This window comes from Chiloscyllium punctatum, chromosome 15, assembly GCF_047496795.1.
Source record: "Chiloscyllium punctatum isolate Juve2018m chromosome 15, sChiPun1.3, whole genome shotgun sequence".
Classification (NCBI taxonomy): domain Eukaryota; kingdom Metazoa; phylum Chordata; class Chondrichthyes; order Orectolobiformes; family Hemiscylliidae; genus Chiloscyllium; species Chiloscyllium punctatum.
In genome coordinates this window covers 37,797,885-37,824,269 of record NC_092753.1, presented here as the reverse complement: position 1 = coordinate 37,824,269, position 26,385 = coordinate 37,797,885, and the positions used below count along the sequence as shown (strand labels likewise).

The 26,385-nt window shown below is 39.7% G+C and overlaps 1 protein-coding gene across 16 annotated transcripts in view; it reads right to left on the bottom strand.

Moving 5' to 3' along the window:
* The window catches only part of dmd (dystrophin), a 1,983,813-nt gene that overhangs the window by 919,034 nt on the left and 1,038,394 nt on the right, over positions 1-26,385 (bottom strand). For 12 of the 16 annotated variants that reach the window (XM_072585000.1, XM_072584994.1, XM_072584999.1 and 9 more), the window contains 5 exons: positions 24,769-24,939; positions 12,340-12,450; positions 10,257-10,394; positions 4,931-5,047; positions 849-986 (listed from right to left, as the gene is read on the bottom strand). In XM_072585000.1, the coding sequence (XP_072441101.1) occupies positions 849-986; positions 4,931-5,047; positions 10,257-10,394; positions 12,340-12,450; positions 24,769-24,939 (675 nt within the window). The remainder of the gene's footprint in view (positions 1-848; positions 987-4,930; positions 5,048-10,256; positions 10,395-12,339; positions 12,451-24,768; positions 24,940-26,385) is intronic. The other 4 variants (XM_072585006.1, XM_072585007.1, XM_072585008.1 and 1 more) reach the window with 2 other exon arrangements.

Here is a 26,385-nt window from a genome sequence, read left to right as displayed (position 1 = left end):
TATTTTGTGGCAGTATATTCTACAAGTTCAAAGACAAATTTTGGTACAATGCATTGTAAGTCTGTAAAAGTCTTCCAAGTCTGTAACAGTGATAAGAATAAAATGCCCCATTGTAGTCTTTATTTGGAAAAAGATATTGAGAAATTAACTGCATCTCTGCTCAGCTTCTGTATCCAAGTTGTAAGAAACAAAGGAATGCACCAAATATGCAATGAAGGAATTCACTATTTTGGCTCATCTTATCTAATTACTATATCAGTATGGTCAAGTACTATTTCACACACCTGTTGTACTCAAAACAGAGAAATTCTCCCATGCAATTTAAAATTGGAAACAGTTGGAAATCATATGTTAGGCATATCTTTGCCTTTGTTGTCACCTTTCTCTCCAGTATTCTCAAAGTAAACCATTTATCAATATTTAGTGTTATGCAATGGACCATACTTGTACATTACCAACCTAATGTCTGTGCGCAATACAGTGCAATTTATTTTGGTGCATAAATGGTATATGCTATATATTCCTTATTCATTGTCTGAAGCCATGAACTATGTATCCAGTGTCATCTTCAGGACTGTTGGGAAAAGAAATATCATTTTGAAAACTAGCAGCACACTATCTCACTTAATTTTATTCTGTTAATGGTGAATAATTTTATTTGAGAGATATCTGCAGAAATTCCAACAAATTATCCAATTACGTCAGGAACATTCCAAAGTAAGTACACAATTGGAATGACCAGAAAGTAAGAAGCCTAACAAACAAAAGGACAAAGCTATATTTTAATTCCTGGTATTCCAATGGAGTCTGCAGCTGATGGTAATTCAGGAATTGTTGCTTGCTCATACCTTGAGAATATTAAATTTAGCCTGCAACATCTGCTGCTTCATTCGAATTTCTTCTCTCTTCTTCTCATTTGTGACATTCTGCTGCAATGTTTCTCCCATTTTTGCCAGTTCATTCATTTTCCGCTCATCATCTTCACTCTAGAATATTAATAAAAGCTCCATAAATTAAATAGGTCATAATTTGGGGAAAAACAAACCATATCTACCTTTTCGAATTAACTTTTCATTCATATTGCCAGGCCTGGAGGGTTTGAGTTATAGGGAGAGGCTGAATAGACTGGTGCTGTTTTCTCTGGAGCATCGGAGGCTGAGGGGTGACCTTATAGAGGTTGATAAAATCATGAGGGACATGGGTAGGATAAATATACAATGCTTTTTTTGAGGGTGGGGAGTTCAAAACTAGAGGGCATTAGTTTAAGATGAGGCGGGAAAGATTTAAAAAAGACCTGAGGAGTAACTTTTTCACACAGAGATGGTGTGTGAATGGAAGAGTTGCCAGAGGAAAGGGTGGAAGCTGGTACAATTACAACTTTTAAAAGGTATTTGGGCGGGTACATGAATAGGAAGGGTTTGGAGGGATATGAGCCAAATGTTGGCATAGGTAACTAGGTTGGACTGGGATGTCTGGTCAGCATGGATGAGTTGGACCAAAGAGTCTGTTTCTATGCTGTATTACTCTATAACGTTGTACTATCTTCCATTCTCAATCCTGCAGTGTTTATCTCCATTTCAAAAGGAGTTTGTACCAGGTTCTTGCTCACTGTGCAATATCAGCCCATTAAACCTACAATCATCCCCCTAATGATGATCTGAACCAGTACTGAGCAACTCAAAACTTCGACTATGTTAGATACAGTACTCTTCTCAGGAGTAATGGTCAGTTCCGGTCTGAAGAATAATTCAACAAAGGCGAGAAACAAGAATTGAAATAGCTGGTGAATCTCAGCAAGTTTGTCATACTGACATAGTATTTTGTTAATGGAGTTCAGTTCATGAAAGAACAAGTCACAACTTTTGCTATTTATTTGACAATCTCCAAAACTAGGGCTATAAACTTGCTGCATCATAACATGAAAATAATGTAATTGTAAAAAACATAATACAAAATTAGTTTCTTTCTTAAAATAAAACTGCTGAGCCCTGGAAGTAAAATGATTCCTGTTGGCCGTTGCAGCAGAAAAAAAGTTAGCACTCTCAATAATTGCATTTTTTTTCCACAAAAATTATCAGCAGTTGGGATTTCACACACTGTTTCATAGAAAAGGGTGAACTAAAATTGCTGAATGTGAATTATGTGGTTCTGGATTTGGGTTTTTAATTCTGAAGCAACATGAAAAATCAATTACTAAATATAATACTTTTCAACGAAACCGTAAAAGAAAACAATGCATGAGGTTAAAGTAAATCAAGTAGTTTGTTCTGTGCTAGCTGAGTAAGCACTGTAATTGAACTGAACTGACATTAATGGAATATTTGCCTTTTTGGTTCAAATCGAAAATTACTCAGGGTTTTGAGTCTTATCATACTTTGCAAAAGGTATTGAACAATTTCTACATAGATTTTACAAAACAGTTATTTGTCATATTTTGACCTTTTCCTTTTGCAAAGTTTGTCAAGATTTTATTCTGTAACTTCCCAACTATATACTCATTCATGAAGTTAATACTTCATTTTTCAAATACATAGGTTCTACCACATTTGGGAATCCATATGGATAGCTCTTCGAAAAGAAATTTCCAGACTTTTTCCTTCTACGTACTAGTTCTTTTCACAGGATCCCTACAGTATGGAAGCAGACCATTCAGCCCATTGAGTCCACACCAACCCTCTGAAAAGCATCCCATCCAGATACACCCTATCCTTATAAACTGCATTTCCCCGGCTAACCCAACTAACCTGCACTACTTCCCTTCTCCTTTGTGATTTTGTCCACTTCAAGTCCCCTTACCACTTTCCGTGCATTTCTGCAATAGCAGAGCTAATAACAAGGTAGGTCAAGTGAATTGGCCATGCTAAATTGCCCATAGTGTTAGGTGCATTAGTCAGGGGTAAATGGAGGGAAATCAGTCTGGGTGTGTTCCTCTTCGGAGAGTTGGTGTGGACTTGCTGGGCTGAACGACCTTTTTCCATACTGTAGGAAATAAAAATACAATGGAATCTATCATTCAGTCCCCTGAGCCGGTTGGACTACTCAGTTAGGTTTTAGTAACCTGTATCTCAACACTACTTGGAGTCCAAGTTCATAGTTCTTTGAAAGTGGAGTCTCTGATAGATAGGATAGTGAAGAAGGCGTTTGGTATGCTTTCCTTTATTGGTCAGAGCATTGAGTACAGGCGTTGGGAGGTCATGTTGCGGCTGTACAGGACATTGGTTAGGCCACTGTTGGAATATTGTGTGCAATTCTGGTCTCCTTCCTATCAGAAAGATGTTGTGAAATTTGAAAGGGTTCAGAAAATATTTACAAGGATGTTGCCAGGGTTGGAGGATTTGAGCTAAAGGGAGAGGCTGAATAGGCTGGGGCTGGTTTCCCTGGAGCGTCGAAGGCTGAGAGGTGACATTAAAGGGGTTTATAAAATCATGATAGGGTAAATAGACAAGGTCTTTTCCTTAGGTTGGGGGAGTTCAGGACAAGAGGGCATAGGTTTAGGGTGAGGGGGAAAGATTTAAAAGGGAACTAAGGAGCATTTGTTTTCACGCAGAGGGTGGTGCGTGTATGGAATGAGCTGCCAGAGGAAGTACTGGAGGTTGGTACAATTACAACATTTAAAAAACATCTGGATGGGTATGTAAATAGGAAGGGTTTATAGCGATATGGGCCAAGTGCACTGGTAAATGGAAGTGGATTAGGTTAAGATATCTGGCCAGCGTGGATGAGTTGGACCTAAGGGTCTGCTTCCATGCTGTACATCTCTATGACTCTATGACTTATATTGACTGATTCATATTGACACCATAATATTTAATATGTCTGTCAGCAAAAGCAATCAAGTATCCAAATTTTCTAAACTTCTCAATTTCTACATTTCAAAAGTTGATAAATAAGAGATCATTGTTTTTAATCATGCATTACGTGATCTGTAAATAGATAAAACCAAGGAAAAAAACTGTATGAATCGTACTGATGCTCTAATGTCACCATCATAACTTTGCAGGAAGGGATTGATCTGTTTAGCCTAATAGGAACAGGAGAGTCGACGTTTCTTTATCAGGAATTCCTGATAAAGAGCTTATGCTCAAAATGTCGACTCTCCTGGTCCACGGATGCTGTCTGACCGGCTGTGCTTTCCCAGCACCACACATTTCCCAGCACCACACACTGTGAAGCCTAATAACCTTGCATGGTTTCTGAAAATTGCTACATTCTTACATGTCAAATATATATCAGTGACATCAACTTATTGGTAAAAAAAATATTTTTCAATGTTTAGAACATGAATTTATGAGAGGAAAGAAAAACATTCAGTATATACAACTCTCCTTTCTGCTGATGTTTGATTTAATAATTTCCAACATGGAAATAATTTCTTCTCTCTCATGAAGGAGAATGTAAGATCCTGAATATTGGTTATGTTACACATTAAACAAGCCAATAAATGTTGCAGCATTGTCAAACTTTGCATATTTCTGGTTTCCCTGCCTATTTTCTCCTCTAACTCCTCCTCTCATATTATGGAGACCCAGAGAATACTGTTAGTCTGTGATAGACGCTACAAACAAATATATGTCATCTAACCTGATGACCCAAATGAGGTTTCACATGTTTATTTTGTTTAAACACAAGTATATTGAAGAATTTCAAATATGAGCTTTCACATTCTTGTGCATTGATACATCCACGTACTCCTGTAAATTAAAGGTTGAAATTTCTTCATCCTAAACTCAGCATTAACGTGTGGAGCAGCCACAAATTTGTATTGCCAAAATTATCCATGTTTAAAGAGGAAACCCCAATTTATTAATACTGGCAGAATATCAGTTAATTATACAATCCAATTCAGAAACCACAGTCTTTCATGTCGAGTCCTCTGTTCAGCATTTGGTTACACAGCTAGTCCTAATACTGCTATTTATACCCAACTAACCATCTCTTTCTCAAAATCCCCTTCTTTCAGATTCTCTCCTTGTTGTATTTCTGCTTCCAACTCTTCAAGCATTAGCTGGATATTTGTGTCAAACTGTTCCAACTCCTTTGGAGATACCTGAAAAATAGGAAGGTCAAATTACTTTTTTTAACTGCATGTAAACGTGCCTCCAAATCGTCATGTTCACAGGAAAACCTACAGGTGATCCACAACTCTCTTGATAATATACAGAACATTTTAAACCGTATACTCATATGCAGTAAGATTTGAGTCTGTATACAAAACCTGGCAAAACAGAACACAATGATTTCAGTTTAGAATCTATAACAGTTACATTAAAATCTTTAGTCTAGTTTAGTGACAGATCGTTAACATTACAGGCTCTCCAACTCAAACTAGCAGTAAATACTCAACTTCCAAAAGTAACATGCTCTTTCATCTCTTCCACCTCATGAAGGATCTGAGCAGAAGTGATTTCATCAAACTTGCAACACACCAAAAATGTAACCAAAGTCAAGAAGAAGATATTACTTAGTTTAAAAGATAAATTGTAATGAATTGGTACCATGTTTGATCTTAAGCCTTGTTTTAATCTTCCAATGGTATACGCTGACACAAACTCTTAGCACGTCTGCCAGTGGAATGTATTCTGGGGGATTCACATGCCCCAGTGCACACATGAAAATGTCATTATCAATTGATGGTGGTGCAGATAATCATTCCTAACTGCAAAACTCACCACAACAACATATTAATAGGAATAATTGGAGGAGATTTTTGGAGAGAATGATTGGCTTCAATGGTACATCACCAACTTTTTAGAACAAACTGAATTTGCAGGAAATATCTTTGGATAATTGATGATGGGACACAGCAACTAAGCAGATGCAGGTCATTCAGCCATTCAAACCTTCTTCAGCACACAATTGGATCATGGCTCAACATCCTCACTTTACACGCGGTTCTTGCTTTCCAGAAATTATCAATCCCTGTCTGGAACATTCAATGACTGAATATCTACTGCTCTGTGGGGCAGCATATTGTTATTGCTTGCAATGTTTACATTGCTTATGATTGCTTTGAATAATGAAATTGCTCAAATCAGTTCTAAATGCCTGACTCTTCACAAACTGTGACCCCTAGTTCTTGGCTCCAGTTCAGGGAAAGATTTTCTTTCAAGCAGCTTAAAACATTTTATGGGAAGCATTTTACATTCCCTCATTAGTGCATTTGCAGGCAGCAAAATCCATATAATTCTCCAGGCTGGTCTTCCCAACCACCACTCACCATCTTGATCTATCCACAATTTTATGGGTGATGATGCTGAGCCCAATCCTCTGATCTTGCCCAAATTAAGATCCTTAAATGGGCAAATAAGGGTTGTTTCCTACATAGCCTCAGTTTTAAAGCTGGCAGATAAACATCAGGAGTAGGGTGAAGTGCAGATCACCTACTCAGGTCTTTGATAAGAAGAAGAAATCTCCCTCATTGGCCTCTTTTCAACTGAGGGCCCCAAAGTTTGCAACCCTTGGATTTTCTATCCCCTTTATATGACTGTTCGGAAAGAATCATCCAATTGGATACTGTCTGGAGGTTTGCTACCCAGTGACACTACTACTAACATCTTAGACTCCTCAGAAATCAGACAAAGCACAGAATAAATAAGAAATGTCTTGATGGAAGGTACAAATCAGTTTATATTCATGGTGATAAAGATCTCATACAAAATGGAATGACTGACTTGGGAGTTTTGCCTCACAGTACAGCAGACTGTGCCTAATGTCATTTATCACAAGGGAAAGTGACTCCAAGAGTGAGAGAATTATGTTTCAGTTATACAGAGTACTGGTGAATCTATATCTAGCATATTGTGCATAGTAGTGCTCACTTTATGCAAATAAGTGAGATACAACGTGTGATGCACATGTTTTTTGATATCATGTATTTTTGAGCTTGGATTTTTTTATTTGAACAGGTGGCATAAGGGTTTTCCGTGTGTCTGAAAGGATTAAATGATGAACTTTTAAATATTTCTGTAGGCAAGGATTTTCTTTTAAAAGTGAGAGAGCTGGCTTCCAAGGACTGAAGGGTTTTTATTTTCTTTGGGAGAGTTTTTCTTGTCATGTGGGTGAAACATTCATATCTTTGAGAAAACAAATGTTGATAAGTTTTAGTTTGAGGTGTTCTACAGGATTCTTAATAAAGCTGAATGTGTAAAGCAGTTAATCCTGATCAACATGGAAGATGGCTTAGAATTGTTAAAAGTAGGTTGCTTTATAACTTTATCGGTACATTCATTTGTGGGATGTGGAAGCCTCTGGCTTGGATCTCTGGCATTTATTGCCCAATCCTAGTTACTCTTGAGAAGGTGGTGGGAGCTGCCTTCTTGAATTACTGCAGTCTGTTAGGTGACAGTAGACCCACAATGCCATTAAGAAGTGAGTTCCACAACTTTGGCCTAGTGACACTGAAGGCACAGTGATATATTTCCAAGTAAAGACAGTGAGTGCCTTGGAAGGGAACTTGGAAGTGGCGATGTTTCTATTTCCCATGCTTCCCATGTTTCTTCAATAGTTCACTCCATTCTGGCTCTCCTGCAAGTTGCTTTCAAATAGGGAAGTCAATCCCAGTCCTCCTGCATCATTCCACACACCCTCTCTGAGTGCTCAAGGAACTGAGAGGCAGGATGATGTTCATATACCTCTGTCGATATGGAAGTGAGGGGAGGAAGTAGTAGTAAGAATTCCAGACCAGAACTGTTTGGTTAAAACCCTGAAGGAGTTATTTGAAGCAGAGGAAGTAAGTTTGCTTCTAAGAATTCAGATTCTCTAGGTGGGGAATTGAAGCACAATTGCATTAAGCCCTGAAGAAGTGATGGAGAAGACGACTCTCTCTGGTGTAATTACTGTAAAGGGATGATTTTATCTTTACTGTAGTTTTGGAATCTTTAAATTTGTGTTGTATAAAAACAGCTTAAAGTTTATTATGTTTTATTTTCATCTATTTTGCTTAATAAACTTCTGTTTTATTATTAGAACCAAATCTGCACCAATGAAACACTTCAGTAAAACTGAAAAACATTCATCCATCAAGCCAGTTTCAGTCTGGGATCTGACCTGAAAAGCAATAGCAACAGAAGCAATTCAGAGATAGTTTACTAAATTAATATCTGAAATGGAGGTGTATATCTTATAAGGATGGATAGGCTAGGTTTGTAGCTGTTGGAGCTTAGAAGAGTTAAGATTGAGTTGAATCAGACAAGATCCTGTGAGGTCTTGACAGGGTAGATGGGGACAGGACGTATCCTCTCATGGGAGCATCTAAAACTTTAAAATAGCTGTCCACTTAAAACAAAGATGGGCATTTCTCTTTCTCTTGGAATGTCATGAGTCTTTGAAATCCACTTCCTGGATAAGGAGGAGGAAGCAGAGTTCTTGAATATTTTTAAAGCAAAACTGGGCACGTTCATGTTAAGTAAGATGGTAAAAGCTTATGAAGAGTAGACAGGAATGCAGATTTGAGGTTACAACCAGATCAGCCATTATCTTGTTGAATGGCAAAGCCACTCAGACTAAATGGCCACTCTTGCTACTGAGAGCTGAAAAATGTATTGCTGGAAAAGCGCAGCAGATCAGGCAGCATCCAAGGAGCAGGAGAATCGACATTTCGGGCATAAGCTCTTCTTCAGGAATCAGGACTCTTGCTACTCAGTCATGCTCATTACCTACAACGTCATGACAATAGCTTCACAAGTGCACTCAGTGTGTGGCATTTCCAGAACCCTATAGAAATATTGTATGTTTAGAAAGATTATTTGCACATTGTACCTGTTTAGTCAGCAATAATAAATTAAGTATAAGCTAAAACCCATCTCAATCTGTCAAGCATGTCATTACACATATTAGTAGATCTTGAAAGGAAGTTAACTTCAACCAGACAAGCAACAACAGTTAACAAACTGCCATTTGAATGCAAAGAGGGAGGGAGAACATGTGAGAATAGAAGATGTAAACATGCAAAAACAAGCTGAGACTGAGGTTAGATTCTGTGCACACAGCAACTCATCAGGGATAGCACTAAGTGAATGAATCAGAACTGCAGGCCAACTTTGAGACTGAATTTGAGACTGTACTTTCTGGCAGAATTTGCAATGCCATAAAAGTAAGATGAAGCTTGAATTTGAGACTTTCCTGTCAGTATTTTAATCTGTCACTCTAGTCACAGCAAATTCCACTTTCATTACATGAGCAAACATTGAATCGATATCATCATCCACAAGAAGAAAATGAATAACTTTGGGAATTGAAATTTAAATAATGTAATCATCCAAATGAGCTAATCCAAATTTCTTGTGTGAGATAATGATTTTGGTACACAATGGGAATCCAACTGAATGCCAGTTATCGATACATTTAGAAAATATGAGTGCTACCAGTTTGAAGCACTGATTTTTTAAAATTATGCCACAGATTTATTAATTAACAAATTAACATTTTGCCGACTCTGCACATCTTTTAGGTGTAATTCCTTCCAAATCTGTGGACATATCTACTAGAAAAATTCAATCCTGGATGAATCATAAAAAGAAAGATTGTGGCATTGTGATCGAGAATTCCAATAATCACAAAGCAATGAGCTCGTTATATTTTGTTACTGAGTGCAGAAATGCATTACCATGATTTAGATGTCAAATGTTTAGTCCTGGTTGACCACATTTCCTACAGTAATCCACCAGTTGCAAAGAGATGATATTTCCCTCGGGTGCTGAGCACATGGTGCATTTCAAAGATTCATAAAAAATATATATATCTCACATCTATTACACACTACAGTTCTCTTTACAACATACCACACCGTTCTCTAATGAATCACTATAATATGAACCCTATAATATGAAGCTGATAGTTTCCAAGAGGGATGATTACAGTTACTGGTAGTGGTTGGGAGAGGTGGGTAATCGTGGAGGTGGTGCAGCGGAAATACCTGGATGAGCCTTTGGTAACTTTCAATAATTTTACAGGGAGATAATGAATCTTTCAAGAAAACCTACGAGAAGTTAAAAAATCGAAGTAAACTAAGCGGGAAGGCTGTCTCCCACTGATAGATGCCACTTTCAGCAATGGAATTTTGAAAGCTGATTTGAACGGTTTTCAGAACAACAGAATTATTTTCCCAAACAGAAGGCCAGAAATTAGTTGACTGAATAGTGCAGAACGGTAGCCGAATGAAGAGTTGTCTTTAACATTTACCTCACAACACATTTTCAAAACCTTAGGTCTATCCCTGTGAAAGAGCACATCAAATTTGTAACCTGGTGACTTCTTGCCTGAGATGGGCCAGGAAAAAGAGAGGGATGCAGAGAGGAACCATAGGTTGAAGTTGAACGAACAGTTGATAAGCTAGTCAGTCGGTAGGTTTCTTTCAGTCCATCAGTCGATTTTTGATGACTTTCTAGAAGCTTAAGCTTCACCAAAAGAAGCAAGATAGTGAGGAGCATGAGACGGAAATATAATTTTTAGATATATCATGTATAAACTATGAAACATGAGGCATGAAGGTACAGACCTCTACAAGAAACCATAAATACTACTTATAAAATGGAATTAAATCTTTTTTTTTTAAGATCTTTGCATTGAAATAAACAGTGAAAAATATCACATTGTGGTTCAAGATTAAGTTTGCAACAAAGCCAAGGTCTGAGAAAGTCCTTCAATGGGAGCATGCACTCATCAAATGAAATGCTTTATTGTGGGATTCTTAAGAGAAGATTTCCTCCATTGCTCATGAATGAGCACATATTATATGTCAATAAGTACATTTAAAAACCACAATTTTCTGTGTTGTAAATTGGAAAAATGTTCATGCTATTTGCTTAATGTTGCTCGATTGTGACATCCTATTTCATTTGAAATATGGATATTTTTCCTTTTGAAGTATATTAGTATTATAACTCAATTGGATGAAAATATTACCAGCATTTCCAGCACAGAAAGAAACCAACCAATCCCATAGATGCACATCAGTTCTTATGTTCCATTTGAGAATCCTCCCACACTTCTTCATTTAACCTTCCTCACCATATCCTCCTATTCCTTTCTCTCTCCCCTTTTTTAATTGTGTTTTGCCTGAAATGCATCTATTCTATTCCATGCAACTCATCTTAGGAGTTCCACTTCCTAACGATCAGCTCTGAAGGTGGATTTTTTTCCTGAATTTCTGATTGAATTCGTTAGTAATTATTATGTGACCCCTAGATCTGATCTCCTCGAACCAAGTGCAACGACTTCTCTGTTTTTCAGTTCTATCCATCTAAAAAAACTTTGCTATCTGCACAACCTAGCTCAGCATGTTTACTGATCTGTATATCTGTAACCCAGATTCCTCTGCTCCTCCATCTAACTAGACATGACTTTCCAGATAATGTATGGCTTTTTTGTTCTTCCTTCCAGAAATTCACCACATCCTACTTGTCTATTGTAAAGACAATTTTCCAGTTACCAACATTCCTTCAAGTTTTTTAAAGAGATTTCAATACTTTAACAAATTACCTAAGCATTTATTACACTGTTCAATCTAGTGTTGGCCACAAATTTTGAAATTACACTTCATAGTCCGGAATCTAAGTAGTTTTATATAAACAATCAACAATGACGATCCTTATGGAACACTGCTTCTCAACTTTTGCCAGTCTGAAGAACTACCCAGATGTCCGACACTTGATTCCTGTTTGACAACTACTCAGTGATTCATATGACCAGGTTTGTCATGTTATTTTACCACAGTGCTATTAGGTACAAGATAGTTTCTATTGCTGAGACCTGATGATGCCAGGTGTACCAGATGAGTCATGGGATATCTTTGTTTAGTTTAAGTTAAATCAGGACAATATGATCAATGAGGAGGCAACCAGACAAGAGTATCAATCAAACAAGGTATATTGATTTCTGTTCTAAAACTATTGGATTTCAAATAAATCTAAGGATAAGTCTCACCATTAGGTCAGTCTTAATAAATGGAGGTTTAAAAAAAATCTACTCTGAAGTCTCTAAACTGCTAATTCAAGAATAAATATCGAACAATTGCCTAACTTCAAAATTGGAATCTTGGAGGACAAGTAATCCCCATCTCAGTTATATTTTTGTTTATCAATGCAAAATCACAGCAGTTATTTAGTCAGCCATGATTAGAATGTGAATGCGGTAGAGTTCACATCTGCCCAACAAAACAACAGATGCTCTTCGAACTTTTGTACTTAATTACTCCTGACATCCATCAACCCTCAGCCTGTTGCTCTTTAGATCTGGTGAGCAACACTGTGCCGTCATGGGACCAGCCTATCATTCCTTCCATTCAGCAGATGTTCTACTTTGCTTTAACCAACCGCTGTACCAGCTGCTAAGCCATCATACCTGCTGCTGTACCTTTTGCTGCACAGCAAGAAAACTCTTCTGGTTTTTCAGTTCATCAGGATCCATCAGGAATGTATACGGGGAAACAGATACATATTCTAGCACTGGTTGCTGAAAAGCAAGCATGTGAGGAAAAGGAAGTACAACTAAGAATCGTTGTAAGAAAAATCAGGACGCACATGTAGAGGGTATGATTAATTAACTGTTTTGACACATCGTTAAAAAAAGCATTATTCAGCACACACCAATTCTTTAACAAAACACAACTCTTTGTTGGATTCCTATAATTACACTTCAGCAAATTTAAGATAAGATACACGTCAACAACCCTTGCAATTGAGAGGAAAATACATGTTGGCATTTGTGTAGGAACACGATGCACCACAAATGTTGAAGAACTGAAATAATCAGCTGTTCTAGCAGCATGTACGGAGAAAGAAACACAGTAAACACGCCACTTTGATGATGTACTCCTGAAACATTAAAAGTGCATCTTCCCTCCAAACCTGGGTATTTCTGATATTTTCTATTTTTATAGATAGCTGTGATTTTGGATCCGGTTTTCAAATTCAAACAACCATGACTTAAAATGGGTGTTCACCTGTTTATTACTCATTTTAAATCTCTTTTTAATTCTGGTCAGGCTTCAGTGAGGAATGCCTTTTAGAAATGGGGATGAGAGTTACTTCAATTAAAATGAGCTATGACAAAATACATGCCTTAACAAGTAGAATGTAAAGATGACTATGTCTCCAGAATAACTTCCAATGGAATACAAACAATCTTCATGATTTTTTTCCCCAATATTATTCTCAGGCTATCTACAAGGAAATGCATTGTGGAAATCTGGTATGGCCTTTTTGGGTATCCCATGACAACATCTGAGGTCATTAACATATCTTGGATTGCAATGCAGTAGCACACTATCTTGTTGCAACCTGAAAAAAGGGAGGGCTGCAGATGCTGGAGATCAGAGTTGAAAAGTGGGGTGCTGGAAAAGCACAGCAGGTTAGCAGCATCCGAGGAGCAAGAGAATCGATGTTTCAGACACAAGCCCTTCATCAGGAATGTGGTGATGAGGAAGGGGGCTGAGAGATAAATAGCACGGTAGGGATGGGACGGGGGAGGAGAAGGTCGCGGGGAAAGTGACAGATCGATGCAGGTGGGGAGTGATGGTGACAGGTCGGGGGTGGGGTGGGGTGGAATGGATAGGTGGGAAGGAAGACAAACAGGTAGACAAGTTTCAAGAGGGTAGTGCCAAGTTGGAGGGTTGGATCTGGGATGAGGTGGGGGGTTGGGCAAGGGTGATGAGGAAACTGCTGAAGTCGACGGGGATGCCAAAAGACCATAAGACATAGAGTGGAAGTAAGGCCATTTCGCCCATTGAGTCCATTCCGCCATTTAAATCATGGCTGATGGACATTTCAACCACACCTACCCACACTCTCCCCGTAGACCTTAATTCCTTCGGAAATCAAGAATTTATCAATCTATGCCTTGATGACATTTCACTTCCCAGCCTCCACTGCGTTCCATGGCTCACCACTCTCACTCTCCTTATTTCAGTTCTAAATTGACCCCATCTAATTCTAAGGCTATGCCCATGATTCCTAGTCTCCCTGCCTAACAGAAACAAATTCCAAGCATCCACCCTTTCTAACCCATGCATTACCTTGTAAGTTTCTATTAGATCTCCCATCAATCTTCTGAACTCTAACGAATACAATACCAAGTCTTCAGCTGTTCATCGTATGTTAGGCTTACCATTCCAGGGATCATCCGTGTGAATTTCCGCTAGACACGCTCCAGTAACAGTATGTCCTTTGAGGTGTGGACCCAACATTGGACACAGTATTCCAAATGAGGCCTGACTAGGGCTTTATAAAGTCTCAGAAGCACATCACTGCTTTTAGATTCCAACCCTCTTGAGATAAATGACAACGTTACATTCGCTTACTTAATCACGGAGTCAATCTGCAAGTTAACCTTTAGAAAATCCTGGACAAGCACTCACAGATCCCTTTGTACTTTGGCTTTATGAATTTTCTCACCATTTAGAAAACAGTCCAAGCCTGTATTATTTTTTCCAATGCAAGACCTTGCATTTGCTCATGTTGAATTTCATCAGCCATTTCCTGGACCACTCTCCCAAACTGTCCAAATATTTCTGCATTCTGGATTAATGGTGCTGGAAGAGCAGCATCCGAGCAGCGGTAAAATCGACGTTTCGGGCAAAAGCTCTTCATCAGGAATACAGGCAGAGAGCCTGAAGGGTGGAGAGATAAGTGAGAGGAGGGTGGGGGTGGGGAGAAAGTAGCATAGAGTACAATAGGTGAGTGGGGGAGGGGATGAAGGTGATAGGTCAGGGGGGGTGGAGTGGATCGGTGGAAAAGATGATAGGCAGGTAGGACAAGTCATGGGGACAGTGCTGTACAGGGAGTTTGAAACTGGGGTGAGGTAGGGTCACCACCAGACGCCTGGAGGAAGAACACCTCATCTTCCGCCTTGGAACACTTCAATCCCAGGGCATCAATGTGGACTTCAACAGTTTCCCCATTTCCCCTTCGCCCACCTCACCCCATTTCCAAACTTCCAGCTCAGCACTGTTCCCATGACTTGTCCCACCTGCCTATCTCCTTTTCCACCTATCCACTCCACCCTCCTCCCTGACCTATCACCTTCATCTCCTCCCCCACTCACCCATTGTACTCTATGCTACTTTCTCCCCACCCTGACCCTCCTCTCACTTATCTCTCCACCCTTCAGACTCTCTGCCTTTATTCCTGATGAAGGGCTTTTGCCCAAAGCGTCGATTTTACTGCTCCTCGGATGCTGCCTGAACTGCTGTGCTTTTTCAGCACCACTAATCCAGAATCTGGTTTCCAGCATCTGCAGTCATTGTTTTTACCTAAATATTTCTGCAGCCTCCTTACCTCCTCAGTACAATGTGCTTATCCACCTAAATTCATATCATTGATAAACTTCACCAGAATGTTCCCAGTCCCTTCATCCAGATCATTAATATATTAAAGTGAACAGCTGTAGTCCCATCACTGAACACCACTTGTCACTGGCTGCCATTGCAAAAAATAATCTTTTATCTCAACTCTCTGCCTTCTCTCAGACAGCCAATCCTTAATCCATACACTAGCTCACATCGAACACCATAAGCCCTCACCTTACTCAGCAGCCTCCTGTGAGGCACCTTATCAAAGGCCTTTTGGAAGTCTAGATAGATAACATCCATTGGGTTTCCCTGGTCTAATCTAACAGGCTTGTCAGCCCCGACCTTCCCTTACTAAATCCATGTTGACTTGTTCTAATCTGACTTCCAAGAATTTAGAAATCTCACCGTTAATGATAGTTAGGCTAATCGGCCTATAATTTTCCATCTTTTGTCTTGATCCTTTCTTGAACAAGGGGGTTACAACATCGATTTTCCAATCACCTGGGACTTTCCGTGACTCCAGTGATTTTTGAAAGATCACAAGGTCTCCACTATTCCCTATGCCACCTCCCACAGAGCTGTAGGATGTAGCTCATTGGGGCCAGGAGACTTATCAATTTTTAGACCTTTTAGTTTTTCTCGCACTCTTTTGTGATGGCTACCATACTCAACTTTACCCTCTGACTCTCCTTAAATGTTGGGATGTTACCCATGTCTTCCACTGTGAAGACTGATGCAAAGTACGTATTAAGTTCTTCAGCTATTTCCTTGTCTCACATCACTCACATTCCTACATCAATTTGGGGTGGGCCAATGTCTATTTTTGCCCCTCGTATGTTTCCTATGTATTGAAATAAACTTTTACTATCATTTCTAATATTACTGGGCAGCTACATTTCCTTCCTTTGTCAGCCATGGCTGTCTAATCCTCACCCCGGATAATCTCTCTTTTCTTTGGGATGAACCTCTATACTGTGTCCTCAATTACACACAGGAACTCCTGCCATTGTTGCTCTACTGTCCTCCCCACTAGGCTCTGCTTCCAGTAGATTTTCATCATTTCCTCTCTCATGCCTATAATTACCTTGATTTAACCATAACACCATTACATCAGATTTTGCCATGTCTCTTTCAAACTGCAGTCTGAACTCTACCATATTATGATTGCTGCCTCCTAGGTGTTCCTTTACTTTAAGATCTTTTATACAGTCTGGCTCATTACATAGCAGTAAGTCCAGAATAGCCTGCTCCCTTGTGGGCTCCATCACAAGCTGTTCCAAAAAGCCAACATGTAAGCATTCCATAAATTCCCTTTCCTTGGATCCACTGGTAACATTATTCACCCTGTTCACCTGCATATTGAAGTCGCCCGTGATCGCCTTTCTGACATGCCCTATTTATTTCCTGATACATCTTGTGCACCTTGTCCTGACCACTGTTAGGTCGTCTGTACATAACTCCCATTTTTTTTGCCTTTATGGTTCTTCAACTCCACCCAAACAGACTCCAAATCATCTGACCCTATGTCATTCAGTGCCATAGATTTAATTTAATTCTTAACTAACAAGGCAATCCCACCCGCTCTGCCCACTTCCCTATCTTTTCGATAAGTTGAAAATCCTTGGATGTTTAACTGCCAGTCCTGAACTCCCTGCAACCAATATCTCTGATGCTTACCACATCTTAATCATTCACAATGATTTTTGCCATTACTTTGTTACAAATACTACAAGCACTCAGGTAAAGTGCCTTAATGTTAACTTTCTTATCATTATTAGAGATATTGGAAATCATAAGATGTCCAAAGTTATCCTTCCTTTTTGCTGAATTCCTAGTCTGCCTTGAGCATAAACCCACTGCACACATGCTCTCCTGCTGCTAATTTTTCCATTGTCACTTTCACTTTTCTTTCCCCCCGATTTAGAAGTTTAAAGTCCTACTGATCACCCTATTTATACTTTTCACGAGAACACTGGTCCCAGATCAGCTCAGGTGGAGACTGTCCGAACGGTGCAGATCCCGCTGGTTCCAAAACTGTGTGGTTGGATGGTCCCAAGGCAGAAGATGAAGCATTCTTCCTCCAGTCATTGGGTAGTTTGGATTTTGTGGTGGAGGTGACCCAGGACTTGCATGTCCTTGGAGGAGTAGGAGGTGGAGTTAAAGTGTTCGACCAGAGGGCGGTGGGGTTGTTTGGTGCGTGTGTCCGAGAGACATTCCCTAAAACATTCTGTGAGTTGGCGTCCTGTTCTCCCCAATGTAGAGGGGACCACATTGAGAGCAACGGACACAGTAGGTGAGGTGTTTGGACGTGCAGGAAAATCTCTGCTGGATGCGGAAGGATCCTTTGGGGGCCTTGGATGGAAGTGAGGGAAGACGTGTGGGCACAGATTTTACACCTCTTGCAGCGGCAAGGGAAGGTGTCGGGAGTGAAGGATGTGTTGGTGGGGGACCTAGTAAGGGAATCATGGGGGGAATGGTCTCTGCGGAATGCTGATACGGGTGGTGAGGAAAATATATCTGTTGGTGGGGTCTGATTGTCGGTGGCACAAACGAGTGGCTCGTCGGTGGCTCTGCGGGTGGGGTCATGAGCAGTCAATTAAACTGACTGCAGTGTCCTGCTCTCATGCCCATGTGTCTGTCCTCAGCATGCTGCAATGGTTTAGCAAATCACAGTGAAAACTGGAGGAACAATGTCTCATCTTCAAACCTGGCACTTTACAACTTTCTAGGCTCAATATTGAGTTCAACACTTTCAAATTGTGAACTATTTCCTTCTCTTTATTTTAGTTTTACTTGTTACATTCTCTGTTACCATGTCCTCTCCTCCACCAGCACCCCCCTCCACACCACCACAACCCCCCCACGCCAAAACAGCAGTGAGACTGTTTGTCCTCTCCAGTCTGGCAGTAAAATGCACAATTGCTCTATCTTTCTCTCATTTCTGTCACTTAAATCTGAACTATCAACATCCTTTCTCCCTCACAACTTCTGTCACTCCCCGCTGCCCAACTTAAACTATTGAATAAATGCTGCGCCCTCCACATTTCATTTCAGCTCTGATGAAGAATCATCTTGACTCGAAACGTTAGCTTGCTCTCTCTCCATGGATGTTGCCTGTCCCACTGTGATCTCCAGCATTTTTTATTTTCAGTAGAGATTGCATCATCAGCAGTAATTTGCTCCTACACTGTTCATTGGTCACACAAAACAACAGAAGGCCTAAAATGATAATTTTCCACCAGATCTGAAAGCTATATAGCACTTCTCAGTCGAGTGGTGCATTGAGACTGAAGCAATCTTGCAGAAAGGAAAATGTGAAGTGAGCTATCATGAAGAATGGGACCACACTGAGAAGAACGGTCTAAATTTGTCAGACATTGCACTGGATTCATTGATGGAGGAGATCGAAGGTTGGGCAGCAGTTAGATATCGCAGCCGAGTAGGCCTTTCAGATATACACTAAGGATAATGGCAGCAGTGAGCCCAAGAAGTCAAAGCCAGGAACCAAGCCTCCAGTGAAGTGGATGTCGTGCCACACTAATTTCAATTACCTCACACAAAGGTCAATGAATACATCTTCAAATACTGTCTACCACAACAACATCAACCATCAAACCACCTTTAATCAATAGGAAGCCAATCCAAACATTCCTGGTTTCACTTAATGCTCACACATCAGCACTGTTGTAAGCCTTACATCACATCACCTGACAGCCCCAACCTGTACACATCAACTATTCAACATGACAGCTCGATCAAAAACAGATTGTGAAGCACTCAGTGACATATTCCCCTTTGTCTTGAAGAGCATGGAGGTGCATAACTGGAGGGAACAGAAGCTAATCAAATGAGGGTCAAAAGCACATACACATCCTAATTCACATGGTAATATATATTCAGCTATCACTGAATGTCAAGTATTGGTGAATGATGGGGCTGAATAAACAAAAAATAACTCAGTCCATGCATCCAATCCTCCTTGTCCCACAGTTCCTTCTGATTTACAAGCACAAGTGCCCTGCAGACAGCACAGCATGTGCCAGCTGGTTGGAGAGTGAAAATCTTCATGCACGAGGAGGTCAGTCTGAAACTGTGAAGAACAAGGAGTCGTCCAACACCAACTTAACAAAAGGTTTTGTGGAGACCATCCAGCCTTTCCTTAAATGGAATGGAGGACAAATCCATGAGCACAATTACAGAACTGAGAATGAGGTACCATCATACTTCCCACTGTGGCACACATGGTTTCCACCACGAGTCTCAGTTTTGCAATGAAACCTCAGAATACACTTTGCTATCAAAATGGAAGTGGATACCAGCTTTCAACCAGAGTTTAAGGGTACAGTGACAATCTGTTTCTCAACAGATTACTGGGATTGCTGAGGTGCAGCCTGGACAGTAAAATTATGCTGCTCACGTTCAAGCTGGCATGTGTTTTACCACCTGGTTAGTGATGCCACAAGAGTTGTGGCTTGGGCTCAATTCTGAAAAATACAGAGACAGCTTTGCTCTTCATTTCTGGTAACTTACAGCCTTTTATGGTTTCCCTTTACCCAAGAACAACTATTATCGGACTCTGGTAGGTTTTGCAAATGCTTTCACCTGCACCATTGTTAAGTACATCTCTCACTAGTAAAACGTTTCCTTTTTTTTCCACATGTTCTGCACATAACTAATATGAATATTAGATCATACCATCAACCTCCATCTCATTATGCTATCCGTTCACAGTATGCTACAGCACCTCTGCCAGTGATCTTGCTGTTGCCAGTCAGCCAGCCTAGAGAGAGCTACCACTCAAACTAAGGTGGTGCAGTCAACATCCACACTTTCTTGTCCTATTATTGCTTCATGTTCTCCTCAAAGACCACCTGGAGCTCTCTCAACTCCCATGAAAGTCAGCTCCACATAGTTTCACTAAACCAGACACAGGTACACAGAAGATGGGCATTAAGGACAATTAGCTCATTTGTATGTACACAGCATGATGCTAATTGTAAATATTTGTACTATTTACGACAATTCTGTTTTGCATAGCGACCAAGATGACAATGTGTAGTCAGTGACTGAGGAAAGGTAAAGAGTGGGACTTATTGGAGCATGGAGGATTGTGGTTATTGGTTTCACATAAAAAAACTCTCTCTTCATGTACAGGTCAGGCAGAATAGAACTCTGCCCTATACAATTCTACACAATGTGGGAAGGGCTTCAGGTCAAAGAGAGCTGTATGAAATGAGGTCACAAATCAGCTACAATCTCATTGAATGGCGGGGAGGAGACTTGACTGTAAGATAAAGGAGCAGAATTAGGCCATTTGGCCCAGCATGCCTGAGCTGCTATTCATTCATGACTGATATCTCTCTCAAACTCATTCTCCTGCCTTTTCCAATGCCTCAGCACTTAAACTCTGAAACAGCACTCATGGCAGTCTTATTACCTTCTTATGGTATTTGCTACCTCTACCACATGCAGTACTGGGGGAGGGTTGTATGAGTCAGTTTGCTGCCACGAATGCTCCTTTTGTCTTGGTCAGATTATTATGCAAGGAAGCTGGTACAAATAAATCTGCTCAATCGGAAAGCTACAACAACATTCCCTATCTCCACCCACGTAGCATCAGACTGATTCCTGGGATGGGAGGGCTGAGGCATGAAGACAGACTAGATTAGTTACAATCTTCTCAATAGAATTTAAAAGAATGAGGGGCATCTCATAGAAGCCTTAAAATTTGAACAAGACAGGTTAAATGCATAAAGGATGAGTCCAATAGCCAGTGAATTCATAACCAAGGGTTATAGTGTAAAAATATGGAGTGGTTAGGTTGTAGAATTTTGTGTCACAGAAAGAGGTTAAGGTCGACGCACAATGTTTTCAAGAATAAGATAGAAATAGTACTTAGGGCTAAAGAGTTTTTAAAGGGTGTAGGGAGAAAGCAGAATTGGGCACAGAGTGCGATGTTCAGTGATGACCATATTGAATAAGGTGGAGCAAGTTTGATGAGTCATGTGACTACTTCCGTTCCTATATTCTACATTCCTATGAGTAGAATGAAGGAGCCAATGTAATATAAATATTAATTCCTTCAGAACCATTACCTGATACACCTCTCACAAGCATTTCTTCCCCCATTGTTAACCCGTTACACATCCTATCACCTGCTCAAGACTTTGTCTTCACAAACGTAGATGATCTGAATGTTGCTAATTTTCTCAGAATATGTTCACTTCAGACTTAGAAGAAGGGTAATCTGTTGACACCGATTCTAATCGGTAGATAATTTATTTGCTGAAAGATCCACTCGCTCATGGATATCATTGGTGGAGGGTGGGCATTTGTTGCAGACTTTGTTGGTCCATTAGCTTATCTGGAAGGCTGTTAACCTCCAATGATCTCCTTAGGAAAAGGATGCTTCCTTGATGATTTGACCAGGCATCATCTTTTTCTTGATTCTATGTATCATTGGGCATCAGTTTAGTGCACATGGAGTGATATTCAACTCACCTCTCAATTTGATGATCAAGCTGGACATCCACACTGATTATATCCATGCCATAGAGTGTTTTCTCTGTAGGTTGTACCGACTTACTGGCATCAAGCTTAAACCGAACAGTATGTCCATTGACAAAAACAAGCTCTGTGAATTCTGGATTGTTGAAATCACCAATTTGTTTCTGCAAAAGCATCAGTTCTCTTTTTTAAAGGAGATTACTTCACAGTATTAAGATCTTTGTGTGGCTTCGGCAATTCATTTTGGTGTTTCACAAAGCAGGCAGCAGCAAACTAACTGGCCATTATAGGTATCACCTAGCTTTATTTTCTATTGAACTCAAGGATTTAGATGCTTGATCTACTCTTGCGCTAATACACAGAAATAGGTGGGATGGCAATTGGGGAGGACACAAAGAGTCTACAGAGAGAGAAAGACAGGTTGAGCAAGTATGCAAATAAATGGACAGAAAGAAGATAATGTGTGGGTTTGCACATTGGCATGAAGAACAGAAGACCGGGATATTAATTCAATTTTAAAAGACTACACAGTACAGAAAGATTTGGGGATCCTAAATCCACAAGTCACAAAATAAAAGAGTTCAGCAGGAGATAGGAAAGGCAACTGTACCACTGTTCTTTTCTTCCCAAAGTGAATGGAATATACAACTAGGGAAGTCTTGCTTACTATAGAAGGCACTAGTGAGACCACTGATGAAATAACGTCAATGGTTTTGGTTCACTTATCAATGAAACATATACTGGCATTGCAAGCAGTTGACAGAGGTTCACTGGGTTGATTCTGGGTATAGAAGGATTTTATGAGGACAAGCTGACTAGATTGGGCTTTTACTCATTGGAGTTTGGAATAATGAGCAGAGACCTTATTGGAACAATGAGATTATTAGGGACAGATAGATGTGGAGAGGTGCTGTCCCTTTAGGAGAAAGGTGAAGACGAGTGGGCGTAATCTCAGAGTGAGGGGTCACTCAATTAAGTCAGAAATTAGAATGATATTTTTCTCTGAAAAGGGTGTCAACCTACTGAGTTGTTTACTGGAGACAGCTGCTGAGGCTGGGTCATTAAGTATACTCAAGGCTAAAACAGACAGATTTTTCATCAATAAGAGATTCAAAGTTACAGGGAAAAGGTAGCAAAATGGAGTTGAGAATAATCAGATCAGCCATGATTTCCTTGGATGGTAGAGAAAACTCGATGGACTACTGCTGCTCCTACATCTTATGGTCTAGTTCAGTTACTGAACCCCTAATAAGTTTGAATTTCAGTTATATATTAAGATTATAAAAGTCAATGTAATATTGAGAGAGAATGATCTTTTTGGATGTATCATTTTTTCAGAAAGCGACCAGACTAAAGTCTTGGCGCGGCATGGTGGCTCTGTGGTTAACACTGCTGCCTCACAGTGCCAGGGACATGAGTTCAACTCCATCCTCCAGCGACTGTCTGTGTGGAGTTTGCATATTCTCCATGTATCGGCGCAGGTTTCCTCCAGGTGCTCCAGTTTCCTCCCATAGTCCAACGATGCCCAGGTGAGGTGGACTGACCATGCTAAATTGCCGTCGTGTGCAGGCTAAGTGGATTATCCATGGGATAGGTTACAGGAATAGGCGGATGCTCTTCAGAGGGTCAGTGTAGATGGAATGGGCCAAATGGCCTGCTTCCACACTGTAGTCAATCTACGTTTCTAATTGGGTCATTAAGATAGGGAGTGTTAAAAATATTGTGCAACTATTTAAAGAACAACAAATATATTTAAAATGTTTTATTTAACCTCAATTCATCAGCCAAGATCATTAAAATCAGATTTTCAACTCAGTGTTGTCTTTGAATTCCGACTGCATATAGATTTGATGGGTGTTTTTTCACGCAATAGGCATCACACTAAGTAATTCATTGTATTAGAAGTGATCAGGTACTTCCTAAATCATGAATCTTTCAGCTTTCCCACCCTACATCCTATCTTCACTTCAATCCTTTTCAAATTTAGTTTTAACCTACAATGGAAGAGTTGGGTTGTCAAGTTAATTGTCAAGTTACTCAGTTCAAAATTGTTAATAAATAAGTGAACATTGCGACAGGCATATGCAGTGAAAAAATCATCAATATAGATTTTTAAAGACAGATTTTGTTTTTAAGAAATAAAGACTGTAAACGTTTGAATCACAATATCAAGTCTTTGCAAATGCACACACTGATTGCATGGTAAAAATGTTCACGTTTTATTTTACATTGAGATTATTGCATACGTCAAGTGTAGAACTGATTTGTATCAGAAAATAATAGTTAGGGAACAATACTAACTTTAAAACTCTAGTACTTATAAATACTGCAATGATCATGTGAAATGAATAAAAATGTACAAGGGAACAAAAACTGCATTTCTGACAGCAACCAGAAAGAGCGCTGAATGTTCACCCAAAATGACGATGAGAATCGAGTGAGAATGTTTCCAGCCCACATAATTGGAATGTTTATATCTCATATGGAAGTCCTCAGACACCATGTCAAATTTAAGACCATTCCAATGAAATAAATATAACATTTATTTTAATAGCTACTCATCCACACCATGCACAGGTTAATGAAATGGTCAGAATTTTGACAACGGTCGTCATGCATGGGTTAATGGAAAATATTTCAGCAGTAGTGCAATGAAAATGGGTTTATTATCACGTTTAATGAAGTGCAGACTGATGTAAAATTGGGATTTGGATTTTATGATTATTTTTGGAATATTCGACAACCCATGTAACAACATGTAATGATTAAAGATCTCAAATTATATGATCAACTGGATATCCAGTCATTGTTTGAAATTAACTCCCCTTTATGTAAAAGCAGTTTAAAATAATTCACAAATTTATTTTTGCATCATGCTCTCCTTGAAAGTCAAGTTAAAAGTTTGTATCCAAAGCATCAATTCCAGATTGGATTTGAAAACACATTTGATTTGCTCTATGGACTGATATACCTACCTTGCCAGTTTTTATTCTGTGTGAGATGGCATCAAACCTCTGATTAAGCTCTGAAAGCTTGGGCTCCACTATCTCCCTGCAGTGATCTCCACGGTTTGTCATCAGCTCCAGGGCCTGGTCACGCACCGCATCCACCTTCAGTCTCATATCATTGAGTTCAGACTTCAGACGCTACAGCCAATGAGCAAGACACACACAGCTTAAAGTCAGAGCTACAAATACATACATAGACAGAAAGATGCATTTAAAGGGCACAGCAATATAGAGGATGGAAAGGTAGGGAAAGAACTGTGTAACATTGATAAGAGACAGGTTAGGTTACTCATATTAACAGATTGTCCCCATGTGGAATAAAGTAAGAAGGATCTGCTGAAATTCAGATCACAGTTTGAGTTTTATACTGTTTATCAAAATGTTGAAAGAGTTCTGTGTTACAGTCAGTTCCACATAGCTCTTCAGCCACAGAAGTTTCTGTGTATGAAGCTTTTTGTTGGGTTTTGATGAAGAGCTAACAGCAGAGAAAGTTAAAAATGAAGGCCAAAACAAAACTTTAAAAACAAACTGCTTCCTGCTAGACAACTCCACTGCAGCCAGTGGGTAACCAGCTGAGGTGAGGCTGCCTAAGTTCACTAGACTGCTGACTTCACACTAAAGTGGCAGCATCGGTCAGCCTCTTTCAAAGTCACAGGGATGTACAGCACACAACCAGACTCTTCGATCCAACTCAACCAGATATCCTAAATTAACCTAGCTCCATTTGCCAGCAGTTGGCCCATATCCCTCTAAACCCTTTTATTCACATACCTATGCAGATGTCCTTTACATGTTGTCATTGTACCAGCCTCCATCAATTCCTCTGGCAGTTCATTCCATATAGCACCAGCCTGTGCATGAAAAAGTTGTCCCTTTTAAACTTTGCCCATCTTACCTAAGCCCTCTTGTTTTCGACTCCCCTTTAGAACCAATAAAATGCTCATTCCATTGTTTTCATTAAAGAGAGAGTACCAACTTCACCCAGGAGACATAAACAAAATACAGCACCAAATTGAGATTCTGTGATGCAAAACACAGTTTTCTGTCTTTTAACCATGATGTATGAATAACAACTTTACTTTCACAGCTGTGTATAGAATTCCCAGCGAACTTCTAAAGTATTCAAAATAATCTATGAGAAGAAATTGATGACAAATTGTTGCAGTATTTTTATTTCAAACTATTTTGTTTTGCAGTGGTCACTTTGCTAGGATTATATTACCTTAACAAATTAGGAAACAAGGCACTTGAAAAAAAATCAGAGAATATCACAGACAAGGCCAGCATTTATTGCCTATTCATAACTCTTTGAGGAGATGATAGTGTGCACTTGCTTGCACCACTGTAGTCTATTTGTTGCAGCTCTGACTGCATGGTTGGTTAAGCCACTTCAGACAGTAGTTTAGAGGCCATCATATTGCTATGCATCTGGATTCACCTGTCAGCACAGGTAAGGAAATGTTTCCTTTGACTTATAAAGGTTAATGGATCAATGGGCTTTTATATCCTTCTAGCAATTGCACGATCACCAATACTGATTCTGACATTTTATCCCTGATTCATTTACCAACTGTGCTAGAATTG